At 33.1% G+C, this 18,644-nt stretch overlaps 4 protein-coding genes across 4 annotated transcripts in view; 1 reads left to right on the top strand and 3 right to left on the bottom strand.

Annotated features, from left to right (window-relative positions):
• The window catches only part of LOC126763429 (uncharacterized), a 30,304-nt gene extending 25,613 nt beyond the window's left edge, over positions 1-4,691 (bottom strand). Inside the window, 9 exon segments of the mRNA XM_050480939.1 lie at positions 257-1,297; positions 1,563-1,619; positions 1,678-1,963; positions 2,028-2,113; positions 2,193-2,345; positions 2,417-2,534; positions 2,597-2,715; positions 2,717-3,590; positions 4,062-4,691. Coding sequence (XP_050336896.1) covers positions 257-1,297; positions 1,563-1,619; positions 1,678-1,963; positions 2,028-2,113; positions 2,193-2,345; positions 2,417-2,534; positions 2,597-2,715; positions 2,717-3,571 — 2,715 coding nt within the window. The 5' untranslated portion in view covers positions 3,572-3,590; positions 4,062-4,691.
• A 397-nt stretch (positions 4,692-5,088) lies between these two features.
• Positions 5,089-6,141, bottom strand: LOC126763270 (cytosolic Fe-S cluster assembly factor NUBP2 homolog). The gene is made up of 3 exons (XM_050480589.1): positions 5,938-6,141; positions 5,444-5,886; positions 5,089-5,382 (listed from the first exon to the last, which is right to left on the bottom strand). Exons 1-3 carry the CDS (start codon positions 6,046-6,048, stop codon positions 5,139-5,141), a joined length of 798 nt encoding a protein of 265 aa, XP_050336546.1. The 5' UTR covers positions 6,049-6,141; the 3' UTR covers positions 5,089-5,138.
• A 101-nt stretch (positions 6,142-6,242) lies between these two features.
• LOC126763271 (protein ARV1) lies at positions 6,243-7,491 on the top strand. Its single transcript, XM_050480590.1, has 4 exons — positions 6,243-6,610; positions 6,686-6,805; positions 6,869-7,013; positions 7,111-7,491. Exons 1-4 carry the CDS (start codon positions 6,476-6,478, stop codon positions 7,464-7,466), a joined length of 756 nt encoding a protein of 251 aa, XP_050336547.1. The 5' UTR covers positions 6,243-6,475; the 3' UTR covers positions 7,467-7,491.
• A 454-nt stretch (positions 7,492-7,945) lies between these two features.
• Positions 7,946-16,804, bottom strand: LOC126763269 (WD repeat-containing protein 26 homolog). Its single transcript, XM_050480588.1, has 4 exons — positions 16,707-16,804; positions 15,486-16,614; positions 10,356-11,308; positions 7,946-10,215 (listed from the first exon to the last, which is right to left on the bottom strand). The coding sequence occupies exons 2-4, from the start codon at positions 15,999-16,001 to the stop codon at positions 9,732-9,734; spliced, it is 1,953 nt and encodes a 650-aa protein (XP_050336545.1). The 5' UTR covers positions 16,002-16,614; positions 16,707-16,804; the 3' UTR covers positions 7,946-9,731.
• Positions 16,805-18,644: the final 1,840 nt, after the last annotated feature.

The raw sequence follows: 18,644 nt of genomic DNA, 5'->3' as shown, positions 1-18,644 counted from the left end.
TTTTATAATTAAACAATTTTGGATTAAAAATTAAAATTTATATTTCTAAATCCCGATGTTGGGATTAAAAGCTAAATTTTATTTTTTACCAACATCCCAAAATTTTCATTTTTAGACCCGATGTTATTTTTGAATCCCGTAATTGGGATTACAAATTAAAAAAAAAAAATATTTCAAAAGTTAATTCAATTATTTTTTTAATTCATTATTTGCAACCCTAATTACAGCCCTTACAGATTTATGTACTTATATTTACCATTTGTTTCTTGCTATCTGCCTTATTTCGTTCGTTAAATGTAACTGTTTTCTCTTTGCTATCTGGACGTTTATAATTGTTTTCACGCTCATACCCCGTGAAGAATTGTTGACTAGGCCGCTGTAGCGCCTGTGAAAATATAACTTTGCCTAGTGTTGTTGTTGATGACGATGCTGTTGATGGCAAGGATTGGTATTCATCATCTTCTTCTTCATCATCGGTATTAACTTCTTTTCTATAATAGCCACCAACGCTACGGCCAACTGCACCGTCATTAACAACAGCACTATTAGCACGTTTATAATGATTTTTAGTTGCCTTGATGTTTAAACTCATTTCATCGCATGCATCGTGAAATTCTATATCTTCATTCCCGAAACGTTCTGGTCCAATGTCTAGGCTAAACCGGGGTGAATTCAACAAATGCATATTTTGTTTACCCCTAACAGTAAAAGAGTTAACAATGAGCGGTACTGTGGGTTCCGCCGTTGAGACAGCAGCAATCGCCGACTTTTTCGTACCGACTGCTGCGCTGTCACCCTCGCCATCACAATCTCTTGTTCTTTCATAAGGTTCTGACCTTATCTGATTTTTAGTTCTAGGCGCGAGGTAAGTTCTAAGACAATTAGGCGTAATTCCATTTGCTGATAGCGCCTCATCTTCAGATAGCTCTTTATCATCACTTGTGCCACCATCGAGACTTGTGTAATCGGTATCGAAAGCATCACAATCTTGATATGATTCTGATGGATCTAGTATACTGCCAGAGAATAATTCGCCATCGGAATCAGAGTCTAAGCAAATAACCTTTTCCGACTCATCAACTTGCACTCTCTCTGCTGCACGCTCTTTCAGCTTAGTAAGCCATTCTAAAGGTTTATCTTCCGAATCAAAAATTGACTGTTGATCATCTTCCTGTGTTAGATCCACACATTCAGTTTGGTCTGCTGCTAGTATTCTGCGGTATAAGCTCTTCGACTGCTTGGATGCTCCTGTGTAGGTGGCACCAAAATCCCAAAACGGCGTGATTATAACTTCATCCTGGAAATAGAAATATATATATTTTTAATTACGAGTATATTTTAATAACTAAATTATATATTTTTTTCAATTAATCAGTTAAGGTTTTAGTCATTTACTCAAGCGAAAAAGCAAAACCTAATCACAATGATGGCGACTAACTGCTCACCATTGTTTTGGCTATGATGTTCAACTTCAGCCTCAGACCTTTTACTTAAACATCATGTATAAAATAATTGTCAAGTTATTTGCAGCATTTGGACATTTTTTGATGTAATATACTTACTATAACAACCGCAATGTCATCTTCTCCGTTATCAAATGTATCATCACAAATTGCTGCCTAATGTAGAAATAAATTGTTATTATGCAATAGAATTATAATAATACATCGACCTTACATTTCTCAAATCGTGAAAAAATTTTAAACTATTTAAGATATCTTTAACTGCATGCTTCCGTGTGTGTATTGTTGGTAGATGATTAGCATACATTGGATTTGCATGTAGCGTCTTGGTTGGGCACATAAAATGTTGGGCACGGTTAATTAGTTCTACTTGTTCAAGTGGATCTCGTAGCATCTCTTTCCATATATGCAATATTATAATGTATTGCACAAATAATTTATCAGGCATTTCTTTTTGACACCATGTTTTACTGCTCGTGGCGATTTCTACCAAATAGTTGCTAAATTTGAAATAATAAAATTTAATATTTTTGCAATTAATAATATTCATTATAAATGTTTTACTTGAAAAGCGGTTCCATTATAAAACGTGCTGAATATGTATCGGGCATGTGAAGGAACATTCGCAGTATGTTTTCTTTAGCCAAAGGCTAAAATTCATTTTAAAAAATAAATAAATTTAGCATAAATTTAGTGAAATTTGATTTTATTAACAATTAATTAACTTACCTCATTTTTTACCATTAAATGTTTATTTATGATGTGGGATATGCGGTGAATTAGCGCACATTTCTGTTGTCTTGTCAAATTAAAGGACAATCTTATTTCAAGGGAAGTATACACTGCGATTAGTTGGCTAATATGGTACAAATAGGCGCGATCCTACAAAATTTCATGTAAAAAGTAAGTTATATGTATATTTATATATATATTTGCATTAGTTAATAATTTACCTCACGACTAGATGAACAAATTTCATGAAACAAATCAAGAAGTCGTACAATATTTCTCTTCAGTCTACGACAGAGTACAAGCGATGGTCCCACTCTCTCGAATTCATCTCTACAACCACTGAAAAAGGTGTTACAAGGCATGATTATTACTATTCAAGAAATTGACAACAATTATATTACCAAGTGTAGATCTGAATTAGCTCCAACATTTTTTTCTTTAGCAATGCATTATCTTTGACATCTGTAAGCGGTGCATGCAATAAAGCTTGACGAATTTGCATATGAGTTTTACGTATATGCTGGAAACAATGCATCTAGGTATTCTTCAGGTTCTTTGGGTGGTCGTCTCATATGTCGCAAGCAGTCCGTTCGACGTCCACTCGTACCTCTTGCGGCTCGGAGGGTTGAAGCACTTGTAATGCTTGATGGGGTGGGCGAACCCGCACGCATTTCCGACACTAATGTGAGATCTTCAACGGAAACTGCTGGTGAATATTCTCTTGTTGCCGCGTGCAAATCTTCTGCTTGTAGGGTAAGTTGTTTGTCATACAAACTCGGTATTTGTGGTCCAGCCACATTATCGCTTTGAACCTGTTCATTCTGAGCAGATTTTCTTGCTATTGAGCTGTCATATTTTAATGGAATTACTGGTTTATTAGATTGCATAGAGGATAGAGTTTTAATATTTGCATTTATATTTTTATATGGCAATTCATCATTATCAATAGATACAATTGAGTCCTCCGCGTTAGTTATTTCCTTAGCTGCAGCTGACATAGTTGCTGCTGATGTTGGCAATACAGATTTGGAATCTGAGAATTTTGGCGAATGTGATACCGCGTTTGATAATTCTTTTTTCTGTGAAAAGGAGCTTGCTGATGGTCCATCGCATAATTGTACAATAGACAGAAAATTGTCGTTATCGCTTTGTTCTGCCGCCAAAGGCATTGGGCGATCATTTACGTTTTTTCTATTATCGGCGCAATCATCGTCATCTCGGACAACATATGTTGCAACCACCACTGTTTCTGCTCTCGCTGAAACATTTTCTGATAAATTATTTGTTTTGAAGTATTGTGAGGCGGCATTTTCGGTATTTCCTTCGACGGAGGTGTCCTCAGGTTTTTTGATTTGTGAGGCCTCTTTATCCCACATGATGCTATAAATGCGGCGCCTGAAAAACATATTGAATAATTTAAAACTTTACGTAAAACATACAAGCTAATTTAGAAGACTAGAAATTTTGTATATCGAATTTTTTCTTTACGTTTTCTTTTATGTAAACAATCATGAAACATTAAATTGTGTTACAAGCAATCTTTTCAAAATTAGGCATAACATATTTGAAATATTAGAGTTTTAAAGTATGATTTTTTGTACATTTATTTCTATAAGGCTAAGTGTTCAGCAAAAATTTATTTTTAAATGTGTTATTAAAATTCGACCACCAGTCGTGAGTATGAGTTTATTCTAAAAGGAATTAAAACTTTTACTATAACACAACATTCAAAATCGTAGTTACCGTTTTTTACTTTTAAAAGAAAATAAACATTTCCACAATATATTTTTCGTAATTGAGTTTGAGTACTTTTTTTGACCAGGTTAAGTTGTACTCAACTGCTAAGCTTACCAGTTGGAAACTTACTAAACAAATTCACCTGTCCGCTGGTTTTCCCACTAGGGTACAAGTATCTATATACATTTCTAGTTATTGTTGGTTTTGTTGCCGTTACTCTTTTTGTAAATGTTTTTGTTGATCCTCTTTATACTGTAATCGTTTAGAGAGCCATACTCTCACGTAGCTTTTGTTGCATAAATTATATTGGTATTTATTTTTAGAGTTTCAAACAATTCCATTATTTGGAGAAAGCTCATATTTCCATTTTTGTGTACTTATATACAACCGTCTAATACTAATTAATTTATGTGAATTGCATTTATATAAATTTCTCACTTCTTTCAACACTTGAAAATTGCGCTTGAGATTTTCTTAAATCATTCCACTACAACTTGCCACCCGGCCTACTCGTCTCACCCCTTCAATAATTTAATAGGAGTGCTGATGGCTAGAAATTAAACATGGCGTCAAAGATTAGTGCTTCACTGTCCCATTCAACGCATGAAGTTTAGCGCGCTTTTCTCACAAATGTCTGAATATATTTATAAAATATATTATGAATCGCGTATTTGCATTATTAAATTGCACTTTAGAATTAAATTTATAACTTTTTCTTGAAATATTACTGAAAAATGTAAATGTTTGGCGCACATATACGGTGTTTTACTTTTTCTTGCAGAAGTGAAAATTTACATATATACATGAAGTTGGCTGCAATAGCAAAACTAATGTCAAAACGATTTCCCACATTTCTCTAATTCGTCGACAGTGCTGCATTCAAAAATAAGTTAACCCTCAATTGAGAACTTAATAACACATTTTTTAATTAATAAATTTGGTAAACATATGATGTTTATTAGAAACCCCAACAGGTATTAAAAAAAATTCCACTTATTTAAATAAAAGTAATCATAAATAAATAAATTTCTTTACCAACTACATACATAAATAATTTTATCGGTTATCGGAATTTCGATAAAATTTTGATACAGATTTCTGTAGTCCACGATAAAGAATAAGGAACAAAATAAAAAGAGAAAAATACATATACAAATATTTTTAAAAAATTCACAACGTTTACTATTAAATTGTTAATATATGCTCTCAATCTGTACTAATAGATTCGGAATTGGCATTTGTAATCTGCTCGGCAATTGACTTAAATATTTTCGCTGTGTTGGAATCCGGTAATTCCGTAAGCACAGATCGTGTCGTACCCACTAATACATTAATTCGTGGATCAATTGGTAATGTTCCCAGATGTGGAACACCAGCTCGTTTAGCCAACTCAACGCCCCCATCAGAGGAAAATATATTTGTGCAGTTGCTGCATTTTGGGCATACGAATCTATAACAAATAAATGAATCGTAGCACATTACAAAACTTTTTTTTTAATATACCAACATACCCACTCATATTTTCCACAATGCCCAACACTTTGACACCGGTTTTACGACAAAAGGTCAGTTCCTTTCGTACATCATCTAAAGCGACGCCCTGTGGGGTAGTAACCATAATAGCACCATCACATTTTACATCCCTCATGCATTCCATCACTGTTATGTGTTCATCTGAAGTTCCTGGTGGGGTATCAATAATCAAGTAGTCCAAATCGTCCCATTTGACATCGGTTAAAAACTGTCGTATCATCATGGTTTTCTTAGGGCCTCTCCAAATTACGGGATCATTGCGATTTTTCAATAAAAAACCAATTGACATGACAGCGAGAGTTTTATCTTCCCCAGTGTAAATGGGCACCCAGCCTTCATCACATTGATAGACATCACTTTGTTCTAAACCAAGGAGGAAAGGAACACTTGGACCACATAAATCTATATCTAGTAGGCCAACCTACAAAATAATGGGATTCAAATAATTTATTCTGTTTAATATTTAAGGCACCTTCAAACCGCTTTCCCGCAACGCTAGTGCAAGTTGTGTGCTAACAGTAGATTTGCCCACACCTCCTTTTCCGGATAAAATTAATATCACATGTTTCACTTTCTCCAACATTTTTATAAAACTTTAATCAGCATAGAATTAAAACAAGGTAATGAATTTCGTCATAATAGAATAAGCGAATTTAAAAAATCATGCTGTCAAAAACAGTTTTGTGAATCAGCTGTTTATAATAGAGTTTCCTGCCTTCAAAGAGAAAATTACAAAAAAAAAATATAATATAAAAATTATGTACAATAATTTATATATAATCAGTGCCTTCCGTAAATTTAGTTATGGTAGTTGTTAATTGAATTAAGTTTTTAAAAAATGTTTTATATTTTTAATTTTTAAATGTTTATGTATATGTCAGTAAGGTTTATTTACGTATAAAGTGAAGAAGAAGTATGATAAAAATACAAAATAAAAGGTGTTGCGAATACCGAAACCTTCTGCCGCATAATAAAGTATATATATAATAAATATATAATATTGGATAAAAATGGGAAAGCTAACGTCACAGTTAAAACCTGCATACTCAAAGCAGCAAAAGCAATATGTTTGCATAAATTGTGGGCATCCTATAGCCGAATTGTATAGAAAGTATAGTAACACTGCAATCAAAACAAACCAATGCGTATGTCCATACATAAAATAGGTACCAAAATATTATTTACTATTTTACTGGCGAATTTTTTATTATTAACATTAGGAAAATTGTCACAAAGTGGCGGACAAATATATTGAATTTGATCCGATAATAATCCTGGTGGATGCGATGCTATTGTCCCAAGAGTCTTATAGGCATATGCTACATAACCGTGATTTTAAGGTAATAAGCCGTAAACTTAAAAAAAATTTGATGAACTAAATATGAGGAACATGTAACCATTAGCTGAATTGGAAGTTATCACTTGTGTTGCTGCTGCTAGAGTCTTTCGCATTATGGAGACAGAAAGGAAGCAATAAACAGGACGCTTTGCAAAATGAAATTATCAGCGAAAAGGGCTTTTATATATGCTGCTTGCAAAATATAATTGGTAAATGATTCAAAAGAATATGTTTATTTAAATAAAGCTCTGCTATTCTCAAAACAGTTTAATACATTCCAACACCTTATTTTCATTTTCTTTTCAGATTACTGCATTACTACTTTGATTTTGTTTGCTGTGACTTGTGTACATAATCCGCGATTGGTTGAAAGCACTGGTTATAATAAATTTGCTTTAATTTTATTAAAAGCGTTGACAATAGCAAATTTTTCGAAAATTTTCCTCCTTCCGCTGATAGTGTGGCGTGAGAATACTACAGATTTAGGTGCCAACATCCATCAAATATTGGTTAAAGGTCACCATTTACTTGCTTTGGTGTATATTTATGCAATTGTTGGAAATGTTCAAAAGCTGCGATCGTTTTTCATTATATTGCCCGTGTATCTAGCAAATGAGTATATTAAGCGCCATATGTCTGTATATTTAGAATTATATTTTTGAATAAAAAAGTAATTATAATATTAAACATATATAATAAATTCGCTGCTTTACGAAAGTTAAAAAAATATATAATACATAGGGAGATTTATGTTTACTCGTAAGATTATCGATACTTGTTTTACTATTACACGCTGCACATTTTATCTTTAAAAAATTTGACATCATTTGACAAATGAATACATATGTAAGTACCTTCAAATTTTAAAAATGAAGAGTAAGCATCTATATCCGTTTCCACCGATAGTTTGCTAAAGGCAGTTATGTGTTATTGAACATAACCAATATTTTTTCTAATGTTCATCTTTTAAACACGGCACAATTAAGGGATTTGGTTTTAACTCCAAGCTCGAGATATCTGAATTCAAAATAAAAAATAGTAATGTTTGCAAATAATCTTGAAGAATATTTAAATTGGCCATCATCCACCAAGTTGAATTTTTCACCCACCCACAGCGAAAAAAGGATTGCTATACAAAATATATGTCTTATATAAACGTAATTTATTATCATTCACTTAAATACCGTAATTAAAAATGTTCTTTATATATGTCTACATAAACAGATAAGTTTGTGTCTGTATATAGTGTACATACATATGTATGTACATACGTTAAATCGTTCATTAATTTTCACATTTTAATGCACTGCTTGTATATTATTTTAATAGGTTTGTATGTCAATTTTGATTTATCACTATGCATATAATATTTAATTTTTTGTTTGCTTGTGTGCATGAAATCTCTGCTAATAATTTATTACATTCTTGACACGTTGTTAATCTACGCTGTTCGATATTTTTTTTTGTTTTTTGTAATAAGTTGTGGAGGCTGGCCTTACGTGCATATATTGTTTAGCATTTCCCGCCCATTTTTAATATATTTTTACTTCCGGTATATATATATATATGTATCTATATATGTTCTATATACTATTATGTAATCACTTAAGAACAGTTCTTATTTCATATATAATTTTTAAATAACTAAGAAGGGAAAGTAGCACAGTTGAACATAGTGGCGCACATAAGTTCATGGTACACTTCATTTTTAAAAAATTATATATACATATATATCTTTAAATTATTAAAATTAATTAAAAAAGGCGCATTAATTGTTTCTTACTTCGTATATTAATTCTAGCTTAAGAGCTATGTTGTTATTATTGCTAAACAGAACATATAAATTGTCAAGTTAAAAATATTTATTATTTATTTACTTATTATGTATACTATTTGCTTGAGTGTAAAAAATAACAAAAAACGCACACATATAAAAAAATTATAAAACCTCAACATGTTAAAAAGATTGCTAAACGCGAATGACAGTTAAACTTTAAAGAATTCTGTAATATTTAAAGTAACTGTTTAAGAAGGGATAGTGTGGGTTTATCGAGTTTTTCGCTGTCAACATTGAGCATAATACTCAAAACAGGTTACATTGTTATGTTTAAAAAATTAGATTATTTAAATGAGTTGTTTTAAATATTTCAATTTATGCACGCCACTGCAAATATCCGTGCTATCCCCTTGCAGTACTAATTTTCGTTTAATTACTATTAACGCTTATTTCATATATTAATTTTAAACCAGTTTAATTATTATATATAATTTTTTCTTAGTTTCGTATTTATTCGTTTATTTTCCCTTCAATTAAATGAATTTTAGTTCTCATTGCTTTCAGGCTTACTTATATTTTTCATAATTATTTATTTTTTTGTAGCGAATTCTCCGTTTTAATTATTTCTTGCTATTATTTGTTTGTAACATACATTTTGTATAACTGTATGCATTTTATTTGTGGCCCTTACATTTAGAAAGTTAATATTTGAAAAGAAACAATGGGCACATTGTGCTCTTCTTGTTTTGCCTGTCTTAAAATCTAATGGCGAAATTATTTAACTGACGTGCCCCCATCAACTCGTTTAATCTAATCATTAAATGTGGCGATATTTAGCCAAGCATTTTTTTCGAAGTCAATTTCGAAAAGTGCAGCAAGCACTTCACGCACCCCTTTTACTTTTGCAGTTTTTTAATAAATTTCATATAAATATTTTATTTTCTTATAATAGTTTTATTTTTAAATGATAATTGCTGCTTGCCTGTTAATTTTCAATTAATTTTTGTTTTGTTTTGTCCATTAACCTTCTTTATAGATTAATTACTATTGTATTGCTATTTTAGTTGTTTTATCTAAGTGGCTATAGCGAGTGTGTGCTTTTTCTATAGATTACCGCTTTTATGGTGTGTATATGCGTAAGTGTGCTAAATTACGATGTCATATTCCACGACGATGATGATGAACAAGACGAACAGTCATCACTTTCGGGTGTGGCATTGGCACTGTGCGATTTCGGGCCCCAAATACGTACGGTGGCATCGTCACTAGCTGATGCCAAGAGGGACGGAAACATAGGATTCCAGGAGACACAATTTACTGTTTTTGTATGACCGGCCAGTTTGCCCAACGGCTCCTCGCGCTTTATATGCCAAATACAAACCAGTTTATCTTCGCTACCACTCGCCACAAAACTTTCATTTACCCCACCAAAGCATGAATGTATGGCGAATTTGCTTTGACGTATGCCCTGAAACCGACGTACTAAACACTTGTCTTCCAAATCCCATAAATGTAGTCCTTGGCTGGAAATGTTGAGCAAGGCCAGACGATCGGCAGAATTTACGGTAAATGTCATTATCGGGTGCGGTTCTTTGAGAATATCGAAATCTGTACCGGGGTCTTCGAAGTTGTAGCTGCAAATTAACGAAATGGGAAAAATATAATAAAATTAAAGTAAAGACACACTTTATAAAAAGCTCTAAAAAAATTAGAGTTCTTTATGCTTCCACTCAAAAAAATACAAAAATCTTTTAAGACTTTCAAGGAAACTTACCCTCTGATACGATAGTGATTATCTGATGCTATTATAGTCTTATTATCAGCGCGATAGGCAACGCTATTAATCCGTACGCCTTCCCAAGTATTAAGAATTGATCCACTCAAATCGCACAAGTAGAACTGCCCTTTTTGGCCGCCACAAACGAAGCGACTACCATCACGACTGAAAGCACCACATGACAGGCTATCATCTACTGATTGCGACATTTTCAGAATTAATTTGCCATCGTCCACATTCCATATGCTTATTTCGGGTGTATCATCAGGTCCACCCACCAATAATAATTTCGAATCTGGACTCCAGCTAACAAAAGCTACGCTTATATTGGATTGCGCTTCCAATATGCGACGATGCTTTAGTGTCAACTTATATGGATCCACATCCCAAATGATAACGCTGGAGTCTTTGCTACCTGTAGCGAGTTTAAGGCCATCTGGGGAGAATTTACAATACCAAACCTCATCACAATGATCGGTGAGCACCTGTATAGTTTGCATAGGAAAACCATCTGTGTCACAGGTGTGATCAGTGAGCAATGAGATGTTTTGTAAATTTGTTTTAAACGCCATGTCATGAAAATCGCAATGTTCCGATTGCAATTCAACAGCCTGCTGGAGTAAGTGGCGTAAACGGCGTGGTGGCATCATTACTGTTGGTGGTAGGAATGCCTGCAGACGGTCCATAACCACAGCACGTGATAATATGCCTTTGCCCTCCCATTTGGCGCGTTGATAGAGATCATGATTATTCGAACACATCATATATGAGGAAAGTTGGTGAACACGTGAAGTGTTGTGTTGTAGCGGTGTAAGTTCATTGCGTAGCACATGCAAAGCATCCAATGGACAGCCATCATCTAAAAATTCCAAGTACTTCTGCTCTAATAGTAAAAATTTCATTTCGATGATAGTCGATGGTTTGCCATTGTCAATGAGTGGTTCAAGTTCCTATTGTTGATAGAAAAAAAATTCAAATTCATTCGAGTTTAATTGTAAGATAGTGTTACAATTTTTATTATCGATTTAACATATTAAGGTATTCTAGTCTAAAAATTTTAAAATATTTAAAAAAATCTTACTAAAACAATTTTTCAAAATTAAAATCATTTTTGAAGTTGTAGCCGTTTTAGTGTCGTGGCCGTACCGGTTTAGCGAACGACGAAACTTTAAACGTGTTGTTTTCGAAACTACTTTTTTGAGGTGGTTGACATGATATCTCAAGTTCTACTTAATCAATTCCTTTGAAATTTGATTAAAAAAAATCTTTGTTAAATAGTACATCACTCTACCGCGCCTGTCTCGAATTTTGGAAAATTTTAAATATTATTTCAAAATTCGTAAAGATCAAAAGTAGGGAGTGAATTTTTTTTTATTCTTTTTTTTTTTAATAAATCCGTAAATTTTATTATTATTTTTATTTAAATGAAAATAAAAATCATATAAACATATGGATTGTATCGATTTCCTTTTATACACAAAGTAATCTCTCGCAGGTGCTCCCTGGATTACTCTGACGTTATGCAGAGAGAGTATATATGGTCATGGACCACATATTTTATTGAGGAAAACATCTTACATTGGAGTACACGTGAGTTTTACATTTTTTGTTGGCATATGTAGAAATGCATGTACGTATTTCTAAAAATAGTCTTTGGAAGGTATATTTTAAAACTGCTTCAATACAGAAATTAGTCGTACGACAAGAAAACGATTGTTGACACCGTCGAATGTGAAAAATATATATGTATATATATGCATAAGAAGCAATGAATTACGCTCTTAAAATCGGGTGATTTTTTAAGAGCTTGATAACTTTTTTTAAAAAAAAACGCATAAAATTTGCAAAATCTCATCGGTTCTTTATTTGAAACGTTAAATTGGTTCATGACATTTACTTTTTGAAGATAATTTCATTTAAATGTTGACCGCGGCTGCGTCTTAGGTGGTCCATTCGGAAAGTCCAATTTTGGGCAACTTTTTCGAGCATTTCGGCCGGAATATTTTATCGACAAATTTTGTTCAGCGATGAGGCTTATTTCTGTTGACTGGACTTGACGTAAACAAAAAATAGTCTAAAGGGTGAAAGCAACCATGATCTTGTTCAAGAACTGCCCATGCATCCCGAAAAATGCACTGTTTGGTGTGGTTTGTACGCTGGTGGAATCATTGGACCGTATTTTTTCAAAGATGCTGTTGGACGCAACGTTACGGTGAATGGCGATCGCTATCGTTCGATGCTAACAAACTTTTTGTTGCCAAAAATGGAAGAACTGAACTTGGTTGACATGTGGTTTCAACAAGATGGCGCTACATGCCACACAGCTCGCGATTCTATGGCCATTTTGAGGGAAAACTTCGGAGAACAATTCATCTCAAGAAATGGACCCGTAAGTTGGCCACCAAGATCATGCGATTTAACGCCTTTAGACTATTTTTTGTGGGGCTACGTCAAGTCTAAAGTCTACAGAAATAAGCCAGCAACTATTCCAGCTTTGGAAGACAACATTTCCGAAGAAATTCGGGCTATTCCGGCCGAAATGCTCGAAAAAGTTGCCCAAAATTGGACTTTCCGAATGGACCACCTAAAACGCAGCCGCGGTCAACATTTAAATGAAATTATCTTCAAAAAGTAAATGTCATGAACCAATCTAACGTTTCAAATAAAGAACCGATGAGATTTTGCAAATTTTATGCGTTTTTTTTTTTAAAAAAGTTATCAAGCTCTTAAAAAATATATATGTATATGCACAAGCAATGAGTATTACGATATAAACAAATGCAAGTTATAAAATATTATACAAATAACAAAAAGCAATATTAAAACCAAAATGACGTGTAAAATAATTATAGTTTATTTGTCAACGTCATTAAATTACCATGCTAAATTTATACCATAAACGTAACTGAACTTGAGTTAAAAAATACAATGTTAAAGTCGTTGTGGCGTTGACGATGTAATTACCATACACTTGGTGTAAAATATTAAGAATAAACTGCAAATACAACTCGAAAGCGATCAGATCGTATTAGAAATAATTCAAACAGAATTCAAATATCTTAATACTAAAATAAAATGGTTGGAACTGCGCTCTTGACTAAAATACGACCTTCCTTATATTGGCTAAGCTTTGGGAGTAGAGAATCGAACAAATAATCCCATAATTACAATAAATTGGCATAATAAGATAGCGGTAAAATAGTTATACCGTTTATTAATCAATCAAACAATTTTGTTGTAGCTTCCTTGTAAACGTTTTATGAAGAGAGTAGCGCTCAAACAAAGCGATTGACAGACAGCTACTTACAACATCACTCAAACAATCAAAGTAGGTAGGGAACGAAGGGAATAGAACTACAAACAACATCACTAAAATACGCCAAACAGGCACGTTTACATTTTCGAGGTAGTATTCGAAAATACAAAGATGTAACAGCACAAATATAAAAAAAATCATAAAAAATAATAGAATTCGTATGCATTTCGAACTTAATAAAAAATTCTGCTGAGTTACGAAATGAGAATCGAGCGCTTAAACATAGTGAATTACAAAACAAAAAAATTTATAAAAATAATATATTGGAACTAAATGCGAAACACATCAATCGTCTTCAAAAATCCCAACTCTAATTTCTAGCTGGTGTGAGGTAAAGCCTTTGCTAGCTATTGTCGCTGTACTCTCTTTTCTCGAATAACATTTTATACAACAAAGCTAAATATGAGCACATTGACCCGACATGCATGGTAATCAGCTGCTATTATGAATACTTTTACATTGAGCATGTAAAATCACAAGCACTTCTGCAGTTCCTTTGTTTCGATAGACACATTTCTACAACGCACAAAACACCCACCCCCATCATGGTTTACCATGTACATATGTATGTATGTATGAACCATCATACACTAGAATATCAGCAAAGAAGTTCATCATGCGTAGCCAAGCTAAGCAAACTACTAGAAAAACACACTAACTAAAGTAGACAATGCATATGGTACATAAGTCAAGTTGTGCCAATGGTGTAACAATATTACTTGAACTATGCCTCAAACTGTAGTTAATAACAATCTAAGCAATTTTTAACATATTATGGATATTAAACAATTTGCGACTCATTATTAGGAAATGCATGATTGCAATCGCATGAAATATACATTTACACATGTACATATGTACATGTATGCATATTAAACACCTGACAAAATCAGTCTATCCACCTAGAGCGTACGCAGTGAATCAGTTTTTATATGGCATTGTACATTTTCTACATGTAAGTATGTGTGTGTATGTTTTTTGTTAGCTTTTCAGTGTGGGTTCTTTGTACATCTTCCACTCGATTTCTTTGTTTTGCTACAATTTGCTTTGGTTTACTTCAATTTTCTGTTTTTGTAATTTTTTATACATACATACATACATATTTGCCTGTTGGTTACGCTTATAAATAAAACCATAAAGCCAGCCAGTCATCAAGTGAGCGCGCGCAATCGCCAAAAGCTTTTACAGAACGCACACACACACTAATAAAAAATGTGAAAAAGTAAAAGCTGGCACTCATTGGCATATTAGCTGTCGCTGCTCTCCTCCAGATGTCAATCAATTTACTCTTGTTGGTAGCATTTTTCAACTTATTCACCAATTCTTTTGGGTTTTTGACGCAGTTAGCTTTTTTCTGCTATTTTAGTGGAATGTAAACAATCGTCCACAAGAAGAGTTAACAAAATAAAATATCTTGATGTATAGGTTTCTGTACAAAAAAGTTTTGTAGCACTGGAGCGGGTGCGAATAGAGGGCAATGGTTAGTGAGTGCATTGGACGTTGGCTCTACTAATACAGAAAGACTAATGGGAAGTGGGTATGCAACTTTAAGAGACAATAGTTGTGAGCAAAACATTGTGAATAATATATATTTAAACACACCATAGCAATAAACACGTCTTAAATATGATAATGTTGTTTGGTTCAGTAATTATTTTGGTATTAGCCAAAATTAAAGTTCAAAACGTCGTTAAATAATCCAAAATTAGAAAAGCAAAATGAGCAAACAAATATTATAAGGTCTTAATTTAATTTTTTAAATCTACTATAATAATGAATTTTGGCACTTTCCTTAATTGGTGCCCACTCACCTTTAAGTCAACGTCAGCTTTGTTCCACTCTCCAGACAAGACATGCTCTCTAAATTTCGATGCAGCTGGATGTTCCAAGTAACAACCAGATTCTGTCATTAAGGTCTTTACCGACTTCTCCAATCCTATATCCTGCAAATATTGACCAATCAAACGTATTATCTCCTGATTAGACTTGTCCAAATGCAAATTATGATTGGCTATAGGCACGATTGATTGATCGTGATTGTTTTGTAGGTCCACAGTGCCACTCTCATTGGTACCGGTAAATCCATTGTGTTTTGTGTCGTGGCCATTTGATGTTGACGTTGATGAATTTACAGAACTAGGTAAATTAGCTAGCGAGTCACCAATATGCCCTACTGTACTACCAACTTCATCATTTGCCGAATTTGCTGCAGCTGAAGTGCCAACCGAAGGCCCACCAGACGTGGACACTGACGCGGAGCCCGCAACCGAACCCGATCCAGATGAGGATGTGCTCGATAATGTAGGATTCAGTGTTGAATTTTGCATATTCGTAGTTATGCTATCACTATTACTATTAATATTATTTTCAAGTACTTCAATGTTACGGTCAACGACTGCGCCACTGACGACGCTCACAATATTATCACTGCTAATCGAAGTGCTTACTGTTGTATTTTCTTGTAAATTCTCGCTTGTTTCGATGTTTACGCAACTATTACTTTTTGGTTCACCTCTATTTTGTTTCTCACGAATATTTTGATTTGATTGCTGCTGTTGTGCCGCTCGTGAAGTCGACGCTGTGTCTGCGTCAATAGACGCAATCGTACTGAGACTACTACTTCCACTTGTATCAGTTACTGCTGCTGCTGCGGATCCGGTCGTCGTTATCGAAGCTCCCGCTGCGGCTGCTGCCGATGATCCTGCTGCTGAACGTCGTCCTTTTTTGCGCGGCGGCTGGTCCTCGGAAGAGGTACCAGTTGCAGCAGCCTTCTTGTTATTTCTATCAATTTTGAGTCTCTTTACTTACACGCACGTCAACAAAACACTCTCGTCGCGCTAAAACGCTCTCTTTAATTCTCAGGTCCGCAAGCTTTTTCAACTGCTGCCGTTGAGATTATAATTGTTTGTCTCTCTGCTCAACCGACTTAGGTGCTCTTACCTACATACATATATTAATCATTTTGTTAGAGAACCGTAGTAGGTATTTACAATTGAGTGCAACTCCCAACATTTTACGTCCAAAGTACTCACCTCTGCTTTAGCAGCTGCTCTGAGCGGTATCGCCTGCTTCACAAAATAAATGTACGTTTTTCTTTGATGTACATATGCTTCTTGTCGTGTATTTGACAGCTATTATTTGAAATTGTTGTTTACCTCAGTAATACGCCAACACAAATTACAATGCTGATAACAGAGAAGAAAATACAAAAATATTAGACATTAGACATTTGAGTGTTGAAATTCAATAATAAGGAAAAGTTTATTTTAAATTATATACATATATTTTGGATGTGAACAAAAAAAACTTGCGAAATTTTCCTGAAATATGGTACTTAAAGAAATTATATTTAACAATATACATATGCATTTTAAGTGCAAATAATTAAGTGAAGTTTTTCAAAAGTAAAGAGAACATTTATTCCCTGAGCTAATATGTAATTTTAACATTAAGTCCTATGGAAGCTTTTGTGAACACACGGTTTCAGTTATTGGCTACTAAAATTTCACTAAGTAACCCCTTTCTAAAAGACTCCAGACTTTCAATTATTACAATATTACGCGTTATTTAATATACACACATATGTTGTGTGAAGAGATAAATATGTTTGTATGTAAATGACAATCTAAAGCAACGATGTAGTATATATGTACTTATAACCATGTATGTATATGTATGTATTTTAATGAAGGTGCCGTATAAAGGTAAAAGGAAAATTATAAAATTATTAAAGACAGGTTTTATTATATTGATGAACATACAAAGCATAAACAAATGAATGTATTTGAGAAAAATGACAATTACGTACGATTTGTTTTTCCTCGAAGCGATGAATTATCTTTCGTTTCAAGTTAATTTTATACGCACTTTAGTAACATATATTTTCTTCACTTTTCACAAATACTCTAAATTTTAGCACAATTTATTTATGTATATCCACTCCTTTTAAATGTAAAGTAATTAATATCGTTTATAATTTTACAATTAAATTATAGTTTGTTCTTTGCAATTAATTTAATTACATCAAAAATATAACATTCAACATCGTATTATTGAAGTTGTTATGTTAGTATATACTTCAAGGGTTAATAAAAATATATATAAAAGTACACATACATATAATTTTAAGTATCCACATCAATAAATACATGCGTATTTAAATTGCATTCTTCATTTTCTTTTACGATGGCTACATAAATATGTCACAATAAATGGACTATCGGCGATATTGTTATATATAGTTGTTTTAATATTTTTTTTTCTCCCACAGCACAAAAGTCTTCAGCAGCACATAACAGTTGCACTTTTGTTTCTGTGTACTTTTATACTTCCTGTTATTTACTTCTACATAACCTGCCCCTCCTCTAACACTCTTTCTATATATACATATGTATATATGTATTTATATTCGATCACCTAAATTTCATTGCTGCTTTATTTCATACGCTTTCATCTACTTCTCTTTTTTTCCATATTCACCAAATGCAATGTAAGTTTTTTCTATTTTCCATATCCAACTGCAGCACATACGAAAGTGTTTTTTTCATACGTTGCTTATGTTTTTCACATAAATATTTAATGAATTATTATTATTTACTTGTTCTACTACTGATATTTCATATTTTACACCACAAATACACAAGTTAAATGTTCAAAAATTGTCAAAAACCGATGACGAAACAAAGAACTACTATTTTTTCTTCTGCTCACCACTATTCCTTCTGCATACCGAACACTTCTCGTTTGGTATGTATGTCGCCTAGGGTTGCATATTAGTTTTGGAAAACGTACTTTTTAAGTATTATAGTTTCGACAGGGAATATTAACTGTAAATCAATAGTAATTTCTAATAAGTATAATTATGAGTAATATTTTTTAAATGCTATCTTTTTAAAAGAGTTTCTTGTTTCTATATAATCATTATGTGATTTATAAAATAATTATGCTAAATATTGACCCTTTTTCTATTT

Source organism: Bactrocera neohumeralis, chromosome 6 (genome assembly GCF_024586455.1).
Source record: "Bactrocera neohumeralis isolate Rockhampton chromosome 6, APGP_CSIRO_Bneo_wtdbg2-racon-allhic-juicebox.fasta_v2, whole genome shotgun sequence".
Taxonomy (NCBI): Eukaryota; Metazoa; Arthropoda; class Insecta; order Diptera; family Tephritidae; genus Bactrocera; species Bactrocera neohumeralis.
The sequence above is the reverse complement of the archived record's forward strand: the minus strand, read 5'-3'. Positions and strand labels throughout refer to the sequence as shown.